The following is a 26,581-nucleotide window of genomic DNA, read 5'->3' on the forward strand; positions in this document are numbered from 1 at the left end:
TCATGGACTTGCTGCATGAGGCAAGTTGAGTATTATTTCAAAGGTAGTTTTGATATTTAGCTCAGCTTTGTGTTTTGGTACAACATCCATGCCCAGCAAAAAAGAAATGTTTGTCTCAGACTCCTAAGCGTTTTAAGCCATGCCAAATGTTTATTGGTTTTGGCTATTCCTCCTTCTGTAGTTGGATAGGGGGTGGTGGAGGTGCTTGTAGTTGATCAGGATTCAGATATTGAGATGTTTTAATAGGAGTACATTGTGCTTGTCTTTCAGAACTGACAGTGTGTATCCTACTGGCCTTTTTGAATACACCCCAGGGAAGAGGAGTTGGGAAGACAAAGAGAGAGAGGGCTTGTGCTTCACCAGGGCAATGCTGGATCTTTTAGCAAATTATTAATGAGACCTTGCAGTATGCTTTTGTGGGGGCTTTTTGCCTTGGCTCTTTACTTTTGGGTGTAACAACAGATGCTCTGTTGCAGAAAGATCAAGTGCAGCTTATTTTGCCAGAGATACCCGCAGTGCTCCTGTTCTGCAAGTGGCACATCCATTGAACTGAAAACCTGCAGTGGCTGATGTTGTATTTACTTCAGGTTTGATAGAGTCAGAGAATATATGATCTTCCTAAAAAACTTTAATCCATCATAAATCATTCTAGCTTAACTGGTGAGGGTGGATGAAGCTTGAAGTAAAAAAGCAGCAACTCTTTTTTTCCTCTCTGTAATATGCATTTCCATGAGATGTATTGCAAGTATTAAATTAAATATCGAAGAGTAATCTAAGGTTGGGTAAAGTCTACTCCATGGAAGCTAAAGCAGCAGGAGAAATTACTTTTGGCAATTCCTGTAAGTCAGATTCTGTCCCAGCAGATGCACTCAAGTGCCTTCAGACTGCTCCTGAGAAATCCCCGGAACTGAGACGCAACAATTAAGTTCATAATCAAAATCCGATGGTTTAATTGCTCCCAGAAGCACTGGATTCAAATAACCTGCTAAAATGAGAACTGTTGCCTGTCCCAAAGTATCCACAGGGGCTGATCATAACATTCGTCAGGCAAAAGGGAGAAACAAAACTTTCCCTTCCAAAGGAGCCCCTGTAGCAGCGTTTTTGCAAGATGAGACTATTAGAGACCACAGTATCACAGTATCACTAAGGTTGGAAAGGACCTCGGGGATCTTCGAGTCCAACCTATCAACACAGACCCCATGACTAGACCATGGCACCAAGTGCCACGTCCAATCCCCTCTTGAACACCTCCAGGGACGGTGACTCCACCACCTCCCTGGGCAGCCCGTTCCAATGACAAATGACTCTCTCGGTGAAGAACTTTCTCCTCACCTCGAGTCTAGACCTCTCCTGGCGCAGCTTGAGACTGTGTCCCCTTGTTCTGGTGCTGGTTGCCTGGGAGAAGAGACCAACCCCTTCCCGGCTACAACCACCTTTCAGGTAGTTGTAGAGGGCAATGAGGTCACCCCTGAGCCTCCTCTTCTCCAGGCTAAACACCCCCAGCTCCCTCAGCCTCTCCTCATAGGGCTTGTGTGCAAGGCCTCTCCCCAGCCTTGTTGCCCTTCTCTGGACACGTTCAAGTGTTTTGATGTCCTTCTTAAACTGAGGGGCCCAGAACTGGACACAGTACTCAAGGAGCAGCCTAACCAAAGCAGAGTCCAGGGGCACAATGACTTCCCTGCTCCTGCTGGCCACACTATTCCTAATGTAGGCCAGGATGCCATTGGCCCTCTTGGCCACCTGGGCACACTGAGATGAGCTGTTCCTAGGAAAGAGAAGGGAAAGCAAAAATAGACTGCAAAAATAGACTGATTCTTTAGATTTGATGTCTTGAGTGAAGTTATTTGCTGCAGAAAGTAGAGTTGGGAATGTTGCTGTCTCTATGGGAACATCTTTTAACTATATTTAGGACAAGTAAATGAAGCTTATGCTGAGATGAGTAAGGTTTTGGTAAGGCTTTGGTTGCAGTGGAATTTTTGAAGGCAAAGTCTAGGAGAAGTTTTTTTCTGCATTGAGTTTGCTGAACCACTTGTCTCATACTTTTCAAGCCAAAAAGAGTACCAGAACTGTCACCTGTGTTTGAGGCAACCTGTTAGTGGCAGGAGGCAGAAAGGAGCTTCACTTCATTTCACAACCTCAGCTTGTAAATGTAGTCATTGCGGGAGGGAAGGGGGGGAGGGAGGAACCCCAGAACATCCATTTATTGAACTGAACAAACCTGATAGGGCAATGAGCTGATCATAGGTGTGGTGCCCAGCAGTATTCTTCAGCTTGTTTTCCACTTTCTCGTTTGATCAGCATTGCTTCTTAAGACTGGAGGGGTTTGGTTGGTTTGGTGCTTGGGGTTTTTTGGCTTGCCTTTTTTTTTGGTTTGGGTTTTTTTGGTTGGTTGGTTAGGGATTTATTTTTTTATGTTTACTTTTTTTGTGATTGTTTGGTTTAAAATTATGCCAGCTTTGAGTTGAATTAATATTTGGAGGAAAGCTTTAGCTGCTTTGGTTGTGTGATGGCTCCGGATGCCCACACGTTGCTTGCTCGTATCTGTTGTGCCTGGGTTTTAGCTACTCAGCGCTCAGCGATTTGTTCTTTTCTGCCTTTCCCATCATGTTCCATGTAAGCACAATCCAAGGCAGAGCAGCTCAGATACTGTACATACTTTTGCTCTATAAACACATGCTTGTTTACATTTGTTTCATTGCCGTTTTGACTCTAATCCCCTCCTGATGCCAGAGGGTATCAGCCATGACTAACAAACTCAGAGATAGAGACGTTTTGACCCCGTGTGCTGCTTGTGTTTCCATTTGTTTGTTTCTCCTTTGCCTTCCCTCCCAAGTATTTAGCAAATTATTATTAAATAGCTTCCAGGATTTCAGAGGCCAACCTGGGAGCAATTCAAAAGAGTCAGGATACAAGAACACATGTTCTGGTTACTAACTCGTGTTTGTTACTTTATGGTTGAAGGCAAACTTCAGTGCCGAGTCCTTCTCTGTTAGTGCCACACATAAAATAAAATGGAAATAGAGCAGTTCCCTTTTTGGTGAATAGTTCTTTTTTTGCTGCACAACATTCAGTTCTGCTTGACTGTTGCTGCTTGACTGCAAGCTGCCACTAATACCTGGCAAAACCTTCTTAAAATCAACGCCCTGACATATGTGCAGTTACTGCTCACTTCCAGCACCCTGCAGCAACTCACTGTTGCAGATTTTGCATCTTTAAGCTTCCAGATCTTTGCTGATCCAGCTTCACAGATCCAGGGCATGACACCGACATTGCAAACACATCAAATTCCTTTTATCAGCAGAAAAGGCTGGTTTGGATTCCTAGGCCACATCTGCTGGTGAACTTTGTGCAGTCTGCCTTTTCTTTTTTTCTCTTTTACTAGAAGAAAGGTTGGCTTGTTGGCCGCCCGCTCGGGGCGGGACAGGAATGCGATGCATGCACAGACTGCGCAGTATTTCCTGTTCAACTGCCACCCCAAACCTCGCTGCTGGGAAAAGCTCCAGCAGCTCAGTCCTTGCTCAAACAACAGAGAAATGCTGCAGCAAATGCAGAAATGCTTCAGTTTTAATGCAGAAGAGGAGGGGGTTTTTGAAAAGGGAATCTCCACGGTGTGCTTCAGCTTTCAGCGCGTTGGATTCTATGCATATTGCTTCTGCATTCTGCATAGATCACTGTGGCCAAGACTAACCATTAAACCTTCTGAGGTACTGTGGGTACAGAGAGATGGCTCCTTACAGAATCATAGAATTGTTTGGGTTGGAAAAGACCTCTAAGATCAGCAAGTCCAACTGCCAACCTAAGACCACCATGGCAATTAAACCATGTCCCAAAGCGCCATGCCCACATGTTTCTTGAGCACTTTCATGGATGGTGAGTCCACCTCCCTGGGCAACCTATTCCAATGTCTGACCACTCTTTCATTAAAGAAATTTTTCCTAATGTCCAACCTAAACCTCCCCTGGCACCATTTCAGGCCATTTCCTCTCATTCTACTACATGATACTAGGCAGAGGAAATGAACCCCCACCTCACAACCACCTCCTCTCAGGTAGTTGTAGAGAGCAATGAGGCCTTAATGTCACTGCAGAAAGTTGTTTATTTTGTAGCATAATACATCTCCATAACACTGCCTACATACTTCAGTTAGCTTTGTTTTCTACCCAGCTGCTTTTGCCTTCTTTGTATTTTATTTTGACCAGAAACTGTTTTGAAGCTTCACTTCTGCATTGCACAAATTTTGGTTCAGAAGTGAAAGGGGAAAAGGAGAAAGTAAAAGCCTTTAAGTTTAATCACTTTTGCCAAGGCTGTTCTCTAGCTCAAGAGATAACCCAAGTGAGACTGGATGGGCACATTCAGCTCCTGGTTGTGCACTGTACAGCTCTGAATGTAGAAGACAAAAGGTACAGCAGCTGCCTGGATCATCTGGCTGGCTGAACTGCTGGAGTGCTGCTGGAAGTAGACATCTCCTAACTTCTCCTTTGTATTCTTATCCATCTCCTGTCCCTGGCTGTCCTAGTGGCAAGCCATACAGGCACAAAAAAAGAAAGTGCTGTTAATTAGTTCCTTCCTGGATCACAAGGAGACCTACTTTCCAGTCCTTTGGAGGTGCAGAGATCTACATGTGCTGCTTTTCAGAATTGGAAGTGGTCTCAGTGTGGCCCTGTTAGCTTGTGAGGCGCTGAGGCAGGAAACGAAGCGGCCAAGCTCTTGGCTGTTCATCGTGAATTTGAAGGTGTTTTGCTCAGAACTGCCTCTGCAGCAGTGGATCTGCCTTCAGTCTGAATAAATGCAGAGTTGGTAATTATTGATGCATTATTTTTTGGTAGCAACCCTCTTCCTTAATACTGCAAGACTGAAAGACAGCACAGCTGTTTAACTCAGGGCTTGTATGTGAAGCTGACACATGCAATATGAACGTTAAGCCATCATATGCATGTCCAACCAAACCTCATTGTGCAGGCTGAAGTGCCCCATCTGCTTTATGGTTTGGGAATTTGCCTTGGGACCTGTTGGGGTTTTGTGCCATTTTGAGCCTTTTCATGGTTTTCATTAACCCTCCTTGTCAGTTAAGAGGCTTCTGTGTAGAGTCGCTGGGTTTTTAAATGTACTGACTGTATCTCAGGATGCATTGGAGATATTCATTGCACAGAGGGAGCAGTGCTGAGTTGCCAGTCAAGTATTTGAAAGGGACTTCAGAATTTCCCTGCTTTTGATCCTTAGAAAATGAGCATCCAATAACCAAGGGCAGGTATTTAATCCACCCAGATCTGAAGACTGTGATAAATTATTTATGTAGGGCCAAAGAAGATTTTTTTTTTACTTTTATTTTTTTTGCTTTAAGCTGTTGCAAGAAAAATATTTCCAAAGCCTTGTTTGGTTAGGTAGAGGTGTTTTGCCTTTGTACAGCTTTAGCTGTCTTCAATTAATATTCATCCCCAAGGTTTTTGTTGTTTTGTCCTGCATGAAAGCGTGTCTTTATGGGACTTTCTCAGGTATGGAAAGCAAACTCTTCTGATAGTCACTAGATAACTTCTCTCTGAGTGAGATAAGCTGTGCTTGCATAATTGGTCTTACTGTACAGGTGCAACTTCTGAGCTTGTTTGCCAGGACATCATGGAATGAGTTAATAAGGGTAATGTTCAGCGTTTCCTAGAATTCATAGAAGTTCATAGATCATATTGTCATTTCATTCAGATCCAAGTGCAATGACCTACTTTAAACAGATCAAGCAAGATAAGGGATTATCTCAACAGTAAAAATAAGTTACTTGCTTATTTTCTCCATGGTTCTACCTCTTTCACCTATTTAAGCTTTTAGAATAGAATAGACTAGAATAGAATAAACCAGGTTGGAAGAGACCTTCAAGATCATCACGTCCAACCTATCACCCAACACCACCTAATCAACTAAACCATGGCACCAAGCACCCTATCAAGTCTCCTCCTGAACACCTCCAGTGATGGCAATTCCACCACCTCCCCAGGCAGCCCATTCCAATGGGCAATCACTCTCTCTGTGTAAAACTTCCTCCTGACCTCCAGCCTGAACCTCCCCTGGTGCAGCCTGAGACTTTGTCCTCTTGTTCTGGTGCTGGCTGCCTGGGAGAAGAGACCAACCTCTGCCTGTCTACAACCCCCCTTCAGGTAGTTGTAGAGAGCAATAAGGTCACCCCTGAGTCTCCTCCAGGCTAAGCAGCCCCAGCTCTCTCAGCCTCTCCTCATAGGGCTTGTGTTCCAAACCCATCACCAACTTCATAGTCCTTCTCTGGACACACTCCAGCAAGTCAACCTCCTTCCTAAACTGAGGGGCCCAGAACTGGACACAGGACTCGAGGTGTGGCCTAACCAGTGCTGAGCACAGGGGCAGAATGACCTCCCTGCTCCTGCTGGCCACACTGTTCTTGATGCATGCCAGGATGCCATTGGTCCTCCTGTCCGCCTGGGCACACTGCAGGCTCATGTTCAGCCTACCATCAACCAGCAGCCCCAGGTCCCTCTCTGCCTGGCCGCTCTCCAGCCACTCTGACCCCAGCCTGTAGCACTGCATGGGGTTGTTGTGGCCAATGTGCAGAACCTGGCACTTGGATGTGTTAAATCTCATGCCCCTGGCCTCTGCCCATCTGTCCAGCCTGTCGAGGTCCCTCTGCAGAGCCTCTCTACCCTCCAGCAGATCAACCCCTGCCCCTTGGCCTCTAGCCACGCAATCAGCTCCCTCCAGAGCAAACTCCCACTGCAGTGCATGGGAAAGGATTTGGTGGGGAAAGGAGAGTTAAATGTTTTGGAAAGATTTTGCATTTCACTAAACTAATCTGGGATCTCTTCCCTTCAAAGCAATAGTTCCAGTGGAAAAAACCCAAACCTTAAGTTTATTTAATTATGTTTTGGGAAGGAGAGATATTGCCAGCTTCAACTGAAATGAAGATAATTGTGGGGTATATCATGCTGAATATAAGCAATATGATTATGTGTTTGAAGGTTAAGCCAGTTGTGGGCAGTTCCAGGTATGTGACAGTGCTGTTACTGCTGTATTTTTCTGCAAAGCTTTCATGGAAGGTGAAACCTTTCAATGATAAAATGCAGATGGCCCTTAAACCCAAGGCTTTGTGGGCATCCCATGTAGGTTTGCCACCAAGTGCTGCAAAATCATTTCCATCCTGGTCAATACATGAGAAAAACAGGAGCATTATGAGCAGGTTTAAGGGGTTTCTGCTGCTTGACTGTCTCTGTCCTGAGTCATGTAGGATATAAAATTTTATTTTTCTAATCAGATCAGATACAGCCTCTTAAGGCTGAGAAATGATGCTTCTCTGATGGTGCATAAATCCTGAAGAATGGCTTTGTTTAAGGCCACTTCATTCTGATTCGGGTCTCTCCCTTTTGCATTCTAAACAAACCTATTAGCGGCGAGCTCACGGCACGCAGATGTTCAGTTTCTTGCATTTAGCAAGTTCATCTGTAAGTGCATGGAAAGTCTCTTCATTATCCAGTTTATATTATTTGGGAGAACTGGCTCTTGCATTCATTTAATTAGGAAAAAAATCAAAGGTAATGAGCTCACTCAGGCACTGCAGAGGGATGGGCTGAATTAGGAGCCTTCCAATCATCCCATGGTGGCTTCCTGCAGCAGCAAGGGGTTTGCTGTCTGATGGCTACACAGCAATCTGGTTTTGCAATTTCACACAACTACAGCAAAATTCCATGGGAGAAACCCTGAACTAAACTTTCTTAGAATACAGTGCAAGAGGGGAAAGTATTTTTCTTTACTGTGCAACTTGTGCTGTTGTTGAAACTATCCTGGAGGGAGCACAGCAGTGTGACTCTTCTGCCTCCAAAGGACAGTTTGAGTGAGAGGAGGTTGGAGAAGGTACAGTAGATTGCTGTATTGGCATGCTGTTGTATTAATTTCTACTTTAACATTAGTCTACAATATTTGAGGGTTGCTGATTGTTTCTTTTCTTCCTGTTCTCATTGTAGAACCACCCTCTGTGGTTGTGGATCTTCCATTTAAGCTTATGTGATTGCAGCAATTTCATAGACTCAGAGAATGTTTTGGGTTGGAAGGCACCTTTAAGGGTCATCTAGTCCAACCTCCCTGCATTCAGCAGGGACATCTTCAACTAGATCAAGTTATTCAGGGGCCTAGCTAACCTGACCTGGAATGTTTCCAGGGATGGGGCATCTACCACCTCTCTGGGCAATTTGGGCCAGTGTTTCACAACCCTCAGGGTAAAAAATGCCTTCCTTTAGTCTAAATCTCTGCCCTCTTTTAGTTTAAAACCATCACTCCTTGTCCTGTCACAATAAGCCCTGCTAAGATGACTGTCCCTCTCTTTCTTATAGGCCACTTTAAGTACTGAGAGACTGCAGTAAGATCTCCCAAATCTATTTTAAAACGTGCCTTATCATTCCTTGAATCCTTCCCAGGCTTAGTAATGCTGTGGGTTCTTTAGAACCTCAGCAAGCACATTTCTGTGGGCTGTCTTTGGCTTCCAGAAGTTTGGAAGCAGTTCCAGAATGAAGGTACCTGCAAGCAGTGCAGGTACCTGCACACAGGTGATGGGCACTGAGGCTCGTCATTGGGAATAGTGTCTGCAAACTGCAGGTGAGACCCTGCACTTAAAATCAGGGGAAATCTGCACCAGAGGGAGCTCCCTTCAAGGCAAGAAGAGCTGTGCTCCTGTTTCTGACTGTCTGCAAATAATCTTTTACAAATCCAGATAATTTGACAAAGTGTTTCACTGAAGGCTCTTGCAGACCTCCACGGGATCCCTGGGGAAGCTGCTAAGCAGGGATCTGTGCAGTCTGCTCTTCACCATAGCATTGAGCCATATGGAAAAGAGAATAAGGAAATCAGTGACAAAATTTGTAATGGAAAGCAGTGTGCATTTGTTTGTGCATGTATGTGAATGTGTGTGCAAATACATCCATCTGGATATAGATTTAAAGCTGAACTGTGAAGACTTGTAGGAAGGCATCATGAGTTTGAATGACTGGGCCCTAAAATAGCTGATGAAATTAAGTGTAAATACATGTAAAATCTTCTGCAAGGGAAGAGAAAAGATTTCTTGACTTACACTTGCACTCATGCCTGAAATATCTGCCAATGAAGAGATCTTGGAGTTATAATAAGACCTTCTGAAATAATCTCATTAGCTCAGTGCTCACTTGTAAAACTCAAATAAGGTATTAGGCATTATTTTAATAGTAAGGGGGTGGGTTGGGGGGGGGAAAGTATTATGTGGATGTATTTGTGGAGCTGTCCTTTCATCCTGAGTATGTGTGTGGTTCTAGTCCCTATCCTCCTGCTCAAAAACAGGAAGTAGAGGTGGTGCAAAGATAAGAAAAAAGGATTATGAGAGTTGGGAAATAGCTGAAATGTTGCCTGAGTGTGACCTTCTTGCCACAAGGATGGTGGCAGGACAGGAGGTAATGATTTTGGACTGGAAGAGAGATTTAAAGGAAGAAGTTCTTCATAGTGTCATAGTATCAGTCAGGGTTGGAAGGGACCACAAGGATCATCTAGTTCCAACCCCGCTGCCATGGGCAGGGACGCCTCACACTAGATCAGGCTGACCAGAGCCTCATCCAGCCTGGGCTTAAACACCTGCAGGGACGGTCCCCCAACCACCTCCCTGGACAACCCATTCCAGTGCTTCACCACTCTCATGGTGAAGAACCTCCTCCTCATCTCCAGCCTGAATCTCCCCACCTCCAGCTTCATTCCATTCCCCCTAGTTCTATCACTACCTGAGATCCTGAGAAGTCCTTCCTGTGAGGGTGATGAGACACTGGAACAGGTTGCCCAGAGATGCTGTGGATGCCCCTTCACTGGAAGTGTTCTTGGCCAGGTTGGATGGGGCTGTGAGCAACTGAGTCTAGTGGAAGGTGTCCCTGCCTCTGCCAGGGAGATTGGAACTGCTGTGATTCATGCCTTGGTTGATGGACATACTCTTAACAGTGGCTCAGAGCAGCAAGATGTGACTAGCTCTGAGGACTCACTAGAGATGAGTTCAGGCATCTCTTGTTCACATGTGTCTTTATGAAGCGGTAGTCAGCAGAGCCCACACAGCATCCCTGCCTTCTCTCCTGGGCAGAATTTCTCTTAAAAATTTGGGTCTTCTTCCTGTGATCTGTTGATGTGGCTGTTTGTGTCTCCAGACCACCCATCTTCAGCAGTATGAGGTTTGTGGGCAAACATCACATGGTGTAGGCAAAGTTCTACCTGGCATGCTGTTTGCCTTCATCAGCTTTCCAAAGACATAGCTCAGAAGTACTCTGCAATGTTTCTTGTGCAGACATTTGGTGATTAGGTTTTTGTGCGTAGCACTAACATTTTTCTTATTAACTTCATAGAAATGGACCCAGTTTTGAAGACCTACCTCAGACCCAGCCTAGATGCAACCTGGACTTTATTGTACACTGCAGTTTTGGCTGCGGGAAGACTCTTTCATCCATAAAAATTGGTTGCAGAATGAAATCTAATGTTACATTCTTATGAAGCCCAGGAAAAGGAAAGGCTTGTGATAAATGCTCATAATATAGAATCATAGAATCAATAAGGTTGGAAAAGACCTTCTGTTTTAAGCATTCTAATGGCATTGTTTGCCATTGTATTTTTAAGCAGAGGCTGAAAACAAACTACAGCATATTAGGAAGGGAACAATAGAACCATTTCAGTTGGAAAAGACCTTTAAGACCATTGAGTCTAATCATTATCTAACTTTACAAAGTGCTACACCATGTCCCTCAGCACCACATCTATAAGCCTTTTAAGCACCTTCAGGGATGGGGATTCCAGCACTTCCCTGGGGAGCCTGTGCCAGTGTCTCAGAACCCTTTCAGTGATAATGTTTCTTTTAACATCCAACCTAAGCTTCCTCTGGTGCAATTTGAGGCCATTTCCTCTTGCCCTATCACTTGTTACTAGGGAGAAGAGACCAACACCCAGGACACACAGCGTTGTGCTTCCCATTTTAATTTCAGCATAGTTCAGCATTTAGGGTCAGGAAGTTGTTCTTGTTTGGATGATACTGCAACAAACTTGTTAGTGCTTGTGACACAAGTTTTCTTGAGTGGTGTTTTGAAAAGCTCCTTCCTAGCTGCACAGGTATCCACTGGGGAGTTTCTCAGGGCATGTGTGTGCAAATTTGTTGCAAACAGAAAAGTGACATTGTGAGACGAAGTAACTGTACTGTAACTTACACCTCCCGTGGCCAGAGTTTGACATATGGTTTCTCTTCAACTGGAGTATTGAGAAGCAGTGTTTAGATGGGTTTCAGTTTACCAATGCCTTCAAAGTAATGAAACATTTCCTGGAACACACAGACACACACAAATCTGTGCAGAGTTCTGCCTTTGTTCTGTTATCTGAGCAATGTGTAAATGGTGACAGGTTATGAAACCCGTTGAGGTTTTGCTGCTGCTGTGGTAATTAATACCTGAACCTAAGCATTGCTCACTCCCTTAAGGCAGAAAAGTCTTTGGCAAATATGTGCTGTATGGAGAACAGAAAACTGCCTGTTGGACACCTTGCAAGTGCTTTGAGAGGAGAAAATATTCATGTCTGGTTTAGGCTCACTCTACAGAATCAGATCATTTTGTTTGTTTTCAGAAGGTACTGAAAAGTTGACTCCAAGTGTGCTTCCTTGTCAAAGCACACGTGTGTCCCTGCTCACAATGGCATCCCTTGAGTCTTCCAGGGGAGACTGGTTCCATTTCATACCCAGGTCTTTGTATATCAATAATTGCATTGTTTGCATTTCTGTTGCCAGTTGCCTTGGTTGCACTTGATATGGTTGGACTATCTGGAGGAAGGTCAATGTCTGTGGTAGTTCCCTAATACTCTGAGAAGGGAGAAAAGATGGGGAGTTACAGAGTGATGTATAATGGAAGTGACTAAGAATATCACTTACCTGCTAGCTTTGGGATGGGGGGAGTCTGTTGTTCCTTCTAATGCAGAATGTAAATACCCTGTGTATTGTGTGGATGGCCATGGATGTGCCTCCATAGCATCCTCTTTACTAAGCATAATCTACCTTTTAAAGTTTGCCTCTTTAAGATATGGTGCTGCATAGCTGTGGAAAAAAACAAAGACAAAAAATATCACTTGTTCAGGCTTGTTTACATGTATCTTAAATTAAATCATTTGCTGACTCTGCAAAGGAAACCATTAATACCTATAGTCCAAAATATTCTGCTGCTCAGTGGAGGGGACAAGCTGTTCCTGGCTAAGGTAAGGCAGCACAGGAGGGGGAGATACCTGGCTCTGGCATGCACAGTGGTTGATTGGATGGCAACAGTTGTGGTAAAGCAGTTAGTTACAAGCCAGATGACATGGTTGTCTCTCCTTGTGTTAACCATATGATGCTAACAAGCTGAGTAGCGATAGCATTCAGTAGCATATGTTGCAGTGGTATAGATAAACATCAAAGAAAAAGGGCCTGCATGAGAGGCACAAGATGAAAAGGGTGCATCTGCCTGTCCTGATGCAGGCAAACCTGCTTTATCAGGGGAGCTGGACTAGATGATCTCCAGAGGTCTGTTCCAGTCCCCACTGTTCTGTGCTTCTGTCCCTGCCCTGGAAGAGAGCTAAAGCTTTTGAATATTGCACTCCAACATAGGAAACAAATAATTATAGTTAACAATAGGTCATTAAAATACTTGGTGATCAAATTGAGCATTACTTAAAGTATTTTAAAACCTTTTTCAAGGTCTATTTTACTTTATTTCACCTTGGTTTGTTTTATTTTACTGTAGTATGTTTCGATGTATGTTAAAGGCTGAGTTTGACTCATAGGGAAATCTCTAGATATCTTCTGTGTTTCTCTTGTCCAAACTGTTGGTTTCATCTGCAAATATTAGTCTTTAAAAATGCTGCTCTTACTCTCACTGAGCTGTATGCAATTTTTTTTTTACCAGTTTGGAGTTTTTTATCCTGGTATACAGGTAATCAAGTTGAACAGAAGGGCCAGGACTCTTGTTTATTTAGTCCTACTCTCCCTAGACTTGTTCCTGCAGCCAGCATTGCAGCTCACCATGCTGCCTCTGTGTTGCCTCTCTTGTCCTCCAGCAACAAACAGTAAGAGAGGAAACTGAGAAACATCCCAGATGTGTTTTTTGACCCTTGCAGGAGATTAAATGTTCCACACATAATTGTATATTTGGCTAGAAAATGTGCCTGGGTATCATAACATTTATTGCATCTCTTGTGGTTTAGGGCATACCTGTTTGCTTCCTGTCTCCAGAAACATTTTAGCAGCAAGTTTAGAATAGAATAGAATAGAATAGAATAGAATAGAATAGAATAGAATAGAATAGAATAGAATAGAATAGAATAGAATAGAATAGAATAGAATAGAACAGAATAGAACAGACCAGGTTGGAAGAGACCTTCAAGATCATCAACCAATCCAACCCACCTAAACAACTAACCCATGGCACCAAGCACCCCATCAAGCCTCCTCCTGAAAACCTCCAATGTAATGTGATTTACAGTACCTACTTTTGATATTTCTAGGCAAACTCTTAATGTGATGTCTTAGTATGGCAAGACCTTTGCTTGCAGAGAAATCCAGGTTGGTTAGTAATAGGCAAACGTCACCACGTGAGTTTGTCAAGTGAAAAACACGTTGAGATGGAGGGAAAGGAGGTCTCAGTTTGGTCAGACATTGAAAGAGGCTGCTCAGGTGGAGTCACCATCCCTAGAGGTTCTCAGGAAACACATTGAGGTGGTACTTCAGGACATGGTTTAATGACCAGATAGGTTTTGGATTGATGGTTGGACTAAATTATCTTAGTGATCTTTTCCAGCCAAAACAATTCTGTGATTCACTGTGCTAGAAACTCTCTGTAAGGTTATCGTAATCCTCAAGAAGGGCTTCTGAAGTAAGAACTGTGCATCTTAAATTCAGTCATTTTGCTCTGGAAAGCTCTGTGCTACATGAATTTATTTTTCTGCTGGTTTTGTTTTTTTCCCCTTAGTGTCCCAATGTAATATCAGCTTGAAGAAGCAGAGGAGTCGAAGTATCTTTAGCACCTTATTCTGCTGCTTTCGTGACTACAATGTCGAACCACCATCTACCAACAGCACCAGTGCACTTCCTCCTTTGGTGGAGGAGAATGGAGGACTTCAGAAGGTCAGGCTTTTTTCCTTTTTTTTTGCTGTCCTATCAATCTTCTGTAACCCAGGTTTAACTCTGTGCTTCTGCTGAAGGTTTGTCTTAATAGATTCTCCCATGGAGAACGTGAGTTCCAGGGGAGTTTTGGGTTGATGGTGAATCCTTACCACTTATTTGCTCCACTGCAGTTTTAAACTAACTCTTCAATGAACTGCATTGGCAATATATATTTTATATGCAAGCAACATTTAAAACATGAGGAAAACACTAAAAAAAGTGGAATTCTCATAAAAGTTCAGGTGCTGAGTTGCCTTTAGCTTTGGTTCTCATTCCTAACTACAGGAAAGGTTAAAATGTGTTCACTGGAATGTAAGTGGTAACTCTTTGAGTCTCAGTTGAAGGGGTTTTCAGTGACATAAAAACAGTTCAGAAAGGGGGAGAACCACAATTGTTTGGAACTCTTTTCCAACCAGTTCAGCTATATTTAATGTATCCTGAGCTCAGAGGTATCATCTTTTGGCTGTTTTTCTGGTTATTAAGTGCTGTTTACCTACTAAGTCAAATGAATCGATACAAACTTGCAGCACTTCAAAGCACTGCATGTAAGAGCAGCATGTCGCTTTCACTGGCTTCTAGCAATTATGTTGCTTTGCTGTATTCATAAAAAATCTTCTGTGTTGTGATTTTTGTGTTCTTTTTACATCAGATAACACTGAGAGCGGTTGTGTAATAAAACTGCAGAATTTCAGTTCAGTTCAGCTTCAGTAGCAAGCACAAGAATGCCACCTTTCCCATGCCATGGTGGTTTCCAGCACTCTCAAAGCTCCACTCTTAACTGAAACACTATTCCCCTCACACTTTTCCAGGACACTGAGAATGCAAATGCATGTGTATTCATGATGGGGAATAGCAACAGGAACAGAGATGCTTCTCTCTTTTCACCCTTCTGCTCTTCACACTAATATTTCACATTTGAGGAAGCTGACTTCTTGCCTACCTTGTCCAGTCCATTTTGGTTTGAATTTTGCTTGTTACATTTGAATTCTGAAAAGCTGAAAAGAGAGCAGAGGAACTATTTGGTGAGGGAGGGGAGAGGACAGGAAAGCAAATTGAAATGATGGAGACTTAGAATACATGTGGAGGTAAAGGCTGAACTGCAACAGTTCATGCTGAGACTGTTCACACAGAGGTAAAGCGTAATGAGAATTCCTCTGCCAACACCAGAAATCGAATGTGCATTTTTAGACTTCTCTTGCTAGCCAGGGTCTCTATTGACTGAAATGAGGGAAATCTTGCCTGGATGTGCTGAAGAGAAAGTTGAGTATCGTGTAGCATGTATGAGCACGCTCACCTGAGAAACAGGAGGAATGGGAAGCTAGCAAAATTTCCCTTTCCACCATGCAGAAGTGAGGCTACAAGCGCAATTACAGGTGAGAGAAAATGGGAGTTGATTAGAAAGCAAAAACACACAAAGAAGAGTTTGTTCTCTACAAAATGTGAGTTAAAATAGTCTGGAGTCATTAGGTTTCAGATTGCATTTTGTAAAATACCTAATTACTTTCTAAATATATCTTATACCTTGAGCAAGTAGCTGCATGTGTGTTCACACATCCTCACTCTGTGCTACCTCCTTTAGCAGTTTTGAAGTTGTGCAGTACTTAGATGTGAGCTCAAGATGCAAATCACAGAATTCATAGAATTACCAGAGTACAACTTAAAAGAGCAAAAATTTCAAGGAATATGTTAAAAAGAATTAATGTAATTGAGTGCATTTCCTTCAAACAGAATGAAAAGCACTCAGGTGCCTACAGAGCTCTGTAGGGGAAATCAGGTATAGCCAAGCTTCTGGGTAGTTCTTAAGTGAGTGCAAATACATCTGTGACATTTTCCATTTGAAATGTAGTATTAAAGACTAATTCTATGTTGAGTGCTAATATGGTTAATGAAAGTAGGAAAATCTTTTAAGGAAAGTAAACCCAGCATTATTGAAGATGTGGATGTATTTGCAGATCAATACACTGTCAGGCAGGTGCTGATCTTGAAGGTCTCTTCCAGCCTGGTCTGGTTCTGTTCTGTTCTGTTCTGTTCTATTCTTTTCTATTCTATTCTATTCTGTTCTGTTCTGTTCTATGGGTTAGAGCTCTGCAGGCTGCTTGGATTTGGTCAGGTTAGACTGAGCATCTTGTCTAGATTCAGAAGTGCTAAGTCAGTTGGGAGTAAGTATATGCAACAGTGAGGCAAAGGTTCTACACTGGTGAAATTAAATATCCAAGAATGACAAAACTACCTGCTTTAGGATAGAAGAGAAAGCTGCCAACACACTGCTTAAACTCCTCTGCTGTTTAATTATAGCTCTTCTTGCATTCTACTGCCTGCCAGGCTAGAATAGTTTAAATTCTGCTTACCTTATATCTGCTATTTCTTTTCTGTGTTTCATTATTTATTTATCACATCACAGGTGACCTCTGACCATGGGCCCAGTCAGTTCATGTGTTGTGACCCTTCAAAGTCAGAAATGGAGAACTGCACCATGTTAAATAGTTCCCCTTAGAAACCATGGATGCACTTTTCTTCTGTTCTTACTGTTCAGTAGAATTGTTACCTGAAAACTGGTGATAAAAACATCAGAGGAAGGAAAGGAACAGAGAAAGCTTCTGCTGGTTTCTGCTGGTTCTCTGATTCTGGCATATTGTTGAAGTGACAAGCTAACTTCCCTCTAATTAAGGGTCTCAGCTCTTTAAATGCTAACCTGTTGTGCAGGAGGAAAGCAGGGCAGAGCATTTCATAGAGTAATTGCAAACACAGTTCTGAAACTTTGTTCAGAGTAATTATGTTGTGCAGTTCATTTATTATTATTATGATGCTGTATTAGAAAAGAGGAAATCAGTGTTTCAGATGACTCAGTGCTTCATTTAGTATTTTACCAAATGGTGTGACTTTATGCCTGACAAGTCAAGTGTCATATCAACTCCTTCAGAGGATTGGAAGAAGACACCAAACTGAGCATGCTTTTGACTAAACAAGGTTCTTGAGCACTAACTTCTATTCCATTAGGAGGGGAAGAAAAACAAAAAGCCCCAAATAATTCTTTGAAGTATTTTTGCTTTTAAACCTTCTACTCACAGAGCAGCTGCTTGTCCAAGTGTGACTCTAACACTGGTAATGCATGGTCCATTCTGTCTCTTAAGATTTCAATACATCTTTTTCAATAATAAAACTTGTATTTACTGAAACTATTGTATGTTAGCTTTTCTTTAAAAGTGACAGCTATTTAGTGCAGCACAGGGACGTAATACCTGTTACAGTGGGTATACAGCCTGCCTGCAGCTTGGATGCTGAGCCAGATGTGTCACACTGGCAGCACACAATGTTCAGCCTCAGGAAATCCTTGCAAATTTTGTCCTGCTTCCTCAGCAGCATGTAGCCCACCACCACTTCCAGCCAGGTTTTCTTTTTAAAATCCAGAGTGTTGGGAGAATGAATTGCCTTTTATTCTCTTCTGAACAAATTCAGATCTCAGTTTCCTGTTCTTCAGTTAGCAGCTTTACTCAATTTGTGCATTTTCTGGGCATAAGTTGTTGGCTTGGTTTTTGCCCTGGGTAGGTTTATTACCTGGGTTTTGAAGTGTTTCCAGATACAGATTTCATTTGCAGGCCTCAAGGAGGGATCCAGATCAAGATGAGAACAGCTAGATGCAGCCTCACTCTTTCTTCCCTTTGTCTTCAGTTGTGGTGGGTGTTCTAACAAGTCTATTTCACTTGCAGCCCACTTCCACTAGAGTCATCTTTGCTTTTGTTTCCAAAGTCAGGGAGATGGCTTGTGTTCAACAAGATGAAGCATGAAGGAGGCATGGGGGTTTTATACTTGTTGCATTAGAGGATCTCTTGATCCACACTCAATAGGGAAGAAGGCACAATTAAGAGGAGGTTTATTCTGGGGGCAGCAGCTGCTCGCCTTGCTTTCCCTGTTACAGGAATGAAGCCAGAAAGGTCAAGTCCTTGTATTTCCACCTACCCCATCCTAACCACTGCAAAAGGTCATCTCCTCCTCACCACTGCTTTTTGCTGCATGAAGCTGTCATCTCCAAAGTGATGCTGGAAAGCTGTTTTGATGACCTATTGTCATGTCTCCAACACTCATCTGCTTCAGGAATCTCTATTTATAACACAGTGCAGGAAAAAGAATCTTCTCTATCCCATGTGAATATGGTTCACCAAAGTGAGACAAATGCCTTGTAGCAAGCACTACCTTGAGGTCAGAAGACACGTAGAGGAGTAGCATGAGCATGGGCTCTTTGATGGGGCGACAACTAACAGCATGCTTTCAAAACAGACATGGAAACCAGTCTCAGCCTCCAGTGCAGAAGGAGATAATAGAGATTAATGTAGATAAGAGTGCATTTCTCCTGCTTAGCCTTCACTAATCAGAGCAAGAAAATCCTTAGCACTTGGTTCTCTTGGTCAGCATCAGAGTGCGATATGGCAGGTCTATTTAGACAACAAAATCCCCTCTGCATAGCTACGTTTGGTTCCTCTCTCTGCATGCTCATTCCTGACCTTCTTTGCCTCCCAAGAAGTTTTCTATGTTGCAAAACAAAGCTCAATATTCTGAGTCCATGAAGGAGTCAAATAATAACTCTTGTTACTGTTTTTCAAGCACCTGTCATGGTCTAGTGTAAGCTTTGTGTTAAAGTAATGAGTATGATAGATTTGTTCTTTCCATCAGCTTCTTCTCCAAAGGAGTTATTCTTCAAAATGAGACAGCTCCTTATCTTTGAATACAGACCCTTCTCATAAAAGCAAACTAGTGTGGCCTGTCACTTGATGTTCATTGACCCTCCCTTTAGGTGATCCTAGACAGACAGCATCAGTGAAGGGTCACAGTGCTGAAAATGCGACTCTCAAAATGAAGTGGCTAAGGGGAAAGGCAGGTTTTATCGTTTCATCTGTATGTATTGGGCCATGAAAAAAAACCCACCTGATTTCAACAGCTGGACAAATCAGTTCCTGGGTTATCTCAGCGATACAATGGGGGAATTTTGGCATTCTAGGAACAACTTTATCTTGTTACCAGCATCAGGAGCTCATGGAAAGACTTCAACAAATGCGGTCATCTGTCGTCTATTTCAAACGATAGCGTTACGACCTATTTCCCTTCCTGTTCCAACCTATCAGGAAATGAGGGAGGACACTTGGAAAAATTTTCCCATAGCAGGCTTGTTTTTAAAACACATGTGCCTGTTCCTGAACACTAAATCTTTACCAGCATTTATCTTCCTGCTTGTTTTTCCAGTTGTCATCTTTCCCATTTTGATTTTTGGATAGGTGCTGTTAGGGTTCCTCTCGGGAAATGGGCTTGTTTTTCTTGGGTTATGATGTAAGAAATTCTGCAAGAAAAACACAGCAAAGAGTAATGCAAGTCCTTCAGGCAACTTAAATTCTGGATTCCCGTGGAAGTCAGGCTTAACAGTAATACCATGAGGTGCAGCTCTTGCTTCGAGAGATTCCCAAACCAGAAAGCACGTTGCACCACAGTGATGCTTCTTCAAGTCTGGGGGAGAAGCTGATGTGAAACGTGGCTCTATTTGTGCCCACAGGATAACCTATTCCTGCAACTGTGGGTAGAGCTCTGCCTCCTGTATACTGTTTTCATCTGTTGACAGATGAGGAGCTCCAGTTGCATTTTATTCTCTCTAGAAACAAACACCATCAGCTTTAAAACAAAGCCAATCAAAAGGCCACAATCTATGCTCTGCATGCATAACCATCTCCTTGATGGCTTCATCCCAGGCAGGATAATCCAACTGGCACCCACTCCAATGGCCCACAAACTTTGTATGATGTTCCACTAACAGGACATTAACACACTGGACTGGATTATAATTCTTTCTGCTGTCATCTTGAGGAAGCTTTGGGTTCTTGCCACGTTTTGTGTGTGTTTGTTTTTATAGAAATCAAGTGCTTCTCACTAAAGCAAACTTCTTGATAGTTCATGGTAATTGCTGCTTTCTAGCACTTCATCAGTTTCTCTGGCTTTTGCTCAAACTTCAGTGAAAATGACTGCTGTTGTAGCAATAAAAAGAGGGCTTTAAAAATAATAGTCAATTACTTCTGTTTGTCAGTGATCACAGAATCACAGAATGTTAGGGCTTGGAAGGGACCTGGAAAAATCATCTAGTCCAACACCCCACCCCCACCCCGTGCCAGAGCAGGATGTCTCAACACTTATGATAGACTCCAAAACAAGTGGGCACAAGACTTTTATCAGCTGGAAGAGGATGTTCTTAATGTTGAAGGCAGTCCTTTCAATATATAGTCAGTCTGCTGTTAGTCAGATCCTGTATTGTCTATGTAATTAAAGAATAAAATCATCTCCCAAAGCACTGTCTCTGCTAGAAAGGTCAGGTTCTTTTTTTGCTGACATGCAGAGCCCACCAGAAAACAAATACTTGGTTTTAACAAATTAGAAAGATTAGGAAATACAGTTCCCACTTCCCAAAATGTCTTACATACTGAGTTGGTGACCTTATGGCCAGCCTCTCCTTTTGGAAACTGTAAATGAAAGTGTCTTTGCCTCCATGTGTTGGGCCCCAGGCTGAAAAGAAAAGGTCAAGTTGACCAAGACTGCCTTCCACTCTCCCATGCACAACAGAAAAGTGAGACCATGGGAAGAACACTGATAGTGATCCCACTGCAAGGGGGTTTCCTTGGATTAGTTGATCATCATCATGGTTTTTCTCAAACATTCTTCTGTCACCTGTGGGAAAATGAGGTGTTTTCTGAGGCAGCTGTTTCAAAGTCAGCTTCAAGGAGCGGGCTTCTGCCTTGCTGAGCCTCTTGTTGCTGCAGTCAAAATGGACAGGTGCACCCAGGAGTGCAACTTAAAAGCTGGAAAAGTCACAGTAAATACAGGTACTTCCTTATTATCATCTCCTATTAACCATAGCATGAGTTTTACCAGCCCAGTCTCCTAAACCCCATGAAATGCCAGTACACTAACCAACCATTTCAGCAACTAAAACGCAAGATCCTGGTTTTTGTTTGGTTTGGTTTTTTTTTTACCCTGGTTTCCTGAATACTTTGAACTTTTGATTTCAGATGTTTGAGTGCTACATTGACTGCTTCAGACCTTTGTTCAACTCTTTAAAAGCCATTACCCTTACAGTGATTTTTTTTTCTTTTTCCCCAGGGTGACCAGATGCAGGTCATGCCTATACCAAGTGTATGTATTTTTATCCCATTTTCTTTTAATAACTTCCATAACTTTTGCTTTGATTCATTTTATGTTGCAGTCTAACAGGTCTGTTCGGTGTTGCATGTTAACAAAAGGGGTTTTTTGTGTTCTGCCTGCAATGTTTTATGCTCGGAGATGAATTGAACTGCGCCTGTTTGTACAGGGGCCAGAGAGAAGAGTTTGGGGTTTAGGCAGTTTCCAGCAGGTGAAGTTCTGAATTTTTATCCTTCTGAAAAGCAAGGAGTCTGCAAGTTGATTGCACTTAAGACAATAGAGACAAAAGGTGACTCATCATCAACATGTGGGACACAGTTACAAAACCCTTTGCCTCTGATCTTCCCCTATATTCCAGTTGAAAAGAGCAGTTTGAAGCTGCATCATTTGTTTGAAACAAGTCACAGTAGGAAAACAAGGAGTGCAGTGCCCATAGCTGCAATGCTGCACTAGAATAGAATAGAATAGAATAGACCAGACCAGACCAGACCAGACCAGACCAGGTTGGAAGAGACCTTAAAGATCATCGTGTCCAACCTATCATCCAACACCACCCAACCAACTAACCCATGGCACCAAGCACCCCATCAAGTTGCGTCCTGAACACCTCCAGTGATGGTGACTCCACCACCTTCGTGGGCAGCCCATTCCAATGGGCAATCACTCTCTCTGTGCAAAACTTCCTCCTAACCTCTAGCCTAAGCCTCCCCTGGTGCAGCCTGAGACTGTGTCCTCTTGTTCTGGTACTGGTTGCCTGGGAGAAGAGCCCAACCTCTGCCTGTCTACAACCCCCCTTCAGGTAGTTGTAGAGAGCAATAAGGTCACCCCTGAGTCTCCTCTTCTCCCAGCTAAGAGAAGAGGACATGAGGGGATGTTCTCAGTGTCAGATGCTGGGCCTTAATACTGTTGTTTATCTTCCCTGGATTAGACTTGGAATGCCATTTGGCATCTGAATTATTTTTGAAAAGTAAATAAAAGGAAGGAGGGGGAAAAAAAAAGTTCTTTAAGCTGAAGGTTTTGATTGAATTGAGTTTAACCTTTTTTGGTCAAAAAACCCTGCTCTCTGTTTTTCACTTGTTCATGTGGATGAAGATGCAGGCCTTTGAAAACTGGAAAAACTGGAAGTGCTTTTTTCTTTTCTATTTTTTTTTAATCTTCTTTGCTCTTTATACTACTTTGTTACTGCAGTTTTCCAGTGAGTAGCAGTGCTGATGTGTGGAGTTACTGACACAGAAATACTTGGTAGCCCTGTAGGCCTGAGTATTCCCCAAGACACCACTTTTTTTAACTCCTTCCCTTCCTTCTCATGTAGTCCAGCCTTACAAGGCCTCCTGTAAGAACCCTGTCCATTGTGCATTGCAGTAATGCCAGGAGATTGCTCAAACTCTGCAGATCATTTCCCTCCTTCACCACTTTCCCTTGGACATTACTGAACTGTTAGAAATGACTCTCTTCTGCTTACCTATTACTTCTAATGCAACCTTACTTCTAATATGGCTCATGCATATGTTTGCATGCATGTGTGTATGTACTTATACACACATGCACCTGCATGCAAAATGTCTGTATCTTTGGGTATATGAAGGTAACTGATTTCTCAATTACTCTTATATACCTGCCAGATTCTGTTTGGTGACTGTAGCTGCTCTACAAGTAGTTACTTGAATGCAGAACATCTCCCCTGGACTAAAACTCTGCCTAAGAGTGAAACTAGGTGTTAGTGAAATAAGAGGTGTAGGTCTTAAGGAAAGGAAATTCAGACAGAACAAAATTTGGAGAAGGCAAATGAGTGCAACTTTGTCAGGTCCAAACAAGAAAGGAGGTATGTTGCTGTAACACTTTTCTCTGCAGTGTTAAAGCAGTGCTCTGGTAGAATTGGGTAGGGATAGGAAAACCAAGAATGCAAGAAGGGGGTTCTTTTTTTTGCCTTTTTCCTTTTTTTTTTCTTTCCTTTTGTTGTTGTAGCTCAGCTGTATTTTTGCTGGCCCATACTGCCAGCACTTTAATAAGGGAGTAAAGTGAACTTATCTTTGCAGTCGTGATGTCGAGCTCTCTGTGAGCAGGTGACTTTCAACACGCTTGTTCCTCTTCTCGGGTGCCATCTGATGCCTTTTGCCAGCAGGACATGCAAGTGTTGTCAAGCAACCATTGCCCCCAGGCAGTTGTGTGGCATTTACTGAGTATCAGAGTGCTCCTGGCTGTCACACAGAAGCCGGTGAGCATTAGTATGTAATAGTCTAAATAAAGACAGAAGTGAGCTGCATATGGTGAAAGCAGTAGGAGCAAAGAATGCAACATTCCACTAGGAAAATGCCTAAAATTAAAACAATCTTCTTTGCCAGTCTTACAAGGCCTGTTTGTCCAGAACATTGGAGCCCAGAGGTTCACTCTGAGACCCATTAAGGTAGAACTTCTTGATGCTCTGCTACACAGGGTCCTGGCTGCAGAATAGGCTGTTTGAATGGTGTGTATTGCACATACCAGGAGAAGAATCTTCCAAACAAAGCATGAGTTTGCTCACAGTGAAGTTAGGCATCTACTTTCTAGGGGGCTCATTGCAAATGTAATCACTCCAAGTGCTAGGAGAATTCCTTAGAGACTCTGCAAAGAGCACTACTGCCCACTCCCCACTCATTAAACTTCCAAGTTGAAGCCTGGAGTCAAAACACAAGTTTCCCTGAAGCTTGCTTATGCATGTGTAAAGTCTGTCAGTCTGCTGAGGTCACCTGTTTGGAAACTTCCATTGCTTTACATATGTATGTGCAAATCAGTGTCATGTATCTTATCTTGTGGTCAGTCAGATTTTTCCTGCTTGAGTTGCACTTAATTTAAAGACTTGAATTAATGTGTGTTTTCTCTTGGTCATTGCTAGAGAGAACTGCTAAGCAAGAAACATTCAAGCTTCAAGTTAGCTTTTTCAGAAAATGGAAACAGTATGACTTGGGGTTTGGTTGTTGGGGGTGGGTTGGGTTTTTTTTCTTAAGATGAACTTTATCCTGTTTGTATTTTGTATTCTGAAACTGTTTCCAGATAAACTTGTAGGTCAAACAGGTCAAACAAATAGTTGATTTGTTCCTAATGCTGAAAAATAATTTGGGCTTAGGGCTGAGATAGATCACACATAAAATTAGGGAAAAAAACAGTACCAGCATTGTGGAAGAGCTAACTTTAAAAGATACTAAGTGTAGCTCAGGAGACCTCTGCTTTTATGGCATTTTTCTCGGCTTTGTTTGGCAAGGAGTATGGTAGGGGAATCAAAGCAGCCCCACAGCAACCTTTTGAAGGCAAATGTAGATGGAAATACAAAGCCATACTCATGCACCTTCTCCAAAGAGTTGGGAGCATCCATTTCTTTGGTTCAGTTTAAAATCCTGCTCTTAAGGAGGGGTACCAACATTAGTCCTCAGAATCCCTGCAAAAAGTTAAATCTTTGCACTGGGATGTTGGTTTTTGGGTTGTTTTTTTTCCAGTTGTCCTCAAGTACACTTAGAAAATGTCTAGCTAGAGGGTTTTCAAGAAGAAACACTGCGAGCTGCCTGCGTTCTCTCAGGAGCCAGCATTTTTGGGCAGCTGTGTTTTAAGTGGGAATCATTTATCCTCCATTAGAGTATTTCTATGCATATCTGCTGGGACAAGCTGTTATCTGTGTGGAGTGCAACCAAAGATATGAATGGAAGGGAACATGAGCAGCAAATTCATGTGCTGCACTTAGGCTAGACAGCATTTCCAGTACACAAAGGAAGAACTTAGGCATTCTGATACGTGTCTCTGTGGGAAGTATGGGCCTGCAGGGAAGAAAGGTTATGATTGCTTTATACAGTGAGTTTCTGAAAGTTTTGTGTTGACCAGCTGTTTATGCTTCAACCAAAAGTCCTGTTTTCTTGCCACCACCACCCCCTTTTTTTTTTTTTCTTCTTCTTAGGGAATATACTATTTCCACGGGACTGAAGCAGTGCAGCAGTCGTTTCACTACAAGGTCTGTTAAGCTGATCAGCCATGAGACCTGGCTGGAATGCATAAATCCCAAACAGTGACTAGTTTAAAAGCTTTGACTTGTATACAATTTGTGTCTTGTTGGAACTGAAGACCAAGCTAGGATTTACAGTGCTGAGATACCACATGGTATTTTCCTGCTGAGTTCTGTGGAAGTCTGCAGCCTTTCGGAGTGTGTTGCACAGTAAATTGGAGTGGCTGTTAGCCACCATTAAAGACTCTAAATCATCTTTGATATCTTTAAAGATACCATGGTAAAAAAAAGGGGGAATTATCAAAGTCTGTTCACTATTAACTGTGATGGAAATCTGGTAATTCTAGAATTCTTCTTGGATATGTCTCCATTAGTGAAGAAATTAAAACACAATATTGAGTAATGCTTGTTTCGGCCGAAGAGCTTTGCTTCGCTTGGCACATGGAAATTGGTCCAGATCAGAAAGCTTGAACAACAAAATAAAAGGACTGATACCCTATATACAAATCCTTTAAGCACCTAAAGCCTCAAAATTATCATCCTTTGCCCCAAGTCCTGCACCAGCTGTTTAGCAGCCTCACGACTTGTAGTGCCTTCAGCTTTCCTTACCCTTGTTAGATTCTCAGGTGGTGGAAGTGTTTTCAAAGTTGAGGGCAACAGAGATGCAGGCCTTTCAAACAGAACATTTATTCTTTCTGATCTTCAAATGTGTGAATTATTCACCAGGTGGTTTTGAAAACAGAATCAGATTTAAAACAAAAAGCCAAAGCTTGTCAGTTGCTGTGCTGCAGTGGAGGTCTTTGCCCACGAACACAATTTGAGCTGTAGCCCTGGTAGATGAAATCAGGTGAATAATTACATATAATCTCCTGAGGAAATACTGAAAAGGGAGATAAACTCTAGCAGTAACCAGCATCTCTGTGTAGATGCTGGAGATAAGCTTGTTCCTGTCCCAGCCACTGCTTTTGAGAAGGCAGAGCTACAAGGAGGATGAAGAAGACAGTCACAGGCTGTCCCTCACCGTGCAGTCAAGGATTTGGGGTTCTCCAAGTTGAAGGTTCTCACGTTGTGTAGTCCTTGGTGGATGTCCATCCTTTCATCAAGATAGAAAAGGTGCCTGTGATAAGACAGTGCTCCTGTTTTTTCATATGCATTTTTTTATAGGAAAGGATGTCTGTATATTTGAGATAGATAGGTAGATACTTCCAGTTCAAATTCACATAGTGCAAGAAGTGGCTGGGTTTGAACTGCTTGTGCATATTAACTTCCTC

The 26,581-nt window shown here is 42.7% G+C and overlaps 1 protein-coding gene across 4 annotated transcripts in view; it reads left to right on the forward strand.

Annotated features, from left to right (window-relative positions):
- CTDSPL (CTD small phosphatase like) overlaps positions 1-26,581 on the forward strand; it is a 91,288-nt gene that overhangs the window by 38,731 nt on the left and 25,976 nt on the right. Inside the window, exons 2-4 of one of the 4 annotated variants that reach the window (XM_068145912.1) lie at positions 13,980-14,134; positions 21,305-21,337; positions 25,266-25,319. In XM_068145912.1, coding sequence (XP_068002013.1) covers positions 13,980-14,134; positions 21,305-21,337; positions 25,266-25,319 — 242 coding nt within the window. The remainder of the gene's footprint in view (positions 1-13,979; positions 14,135-21,304; positions 21,338-25,265; positions 25,320-26,581) is intronic. The other 3 variants (XM_068145913.1, XM_068145914.1, XM_068145915.1) reach the window with 3 other exon arrangements.

Source organism: Melanerpes formicivorus, unplaced genomic scaffold (genome assembly GCF_026170545.1).
Source record: "Melanerpes formicivorus ecotype bairdi unplaced genomic scaffold, bMelFor1.0.p_v2 SCAF_13, whole genome shotgun sequence".
NCBI lineage: Eukaryota > Metazoa > Chordata > Aves > Piciformes > Picidae > Melanerpes > Melanerpes formicivorus.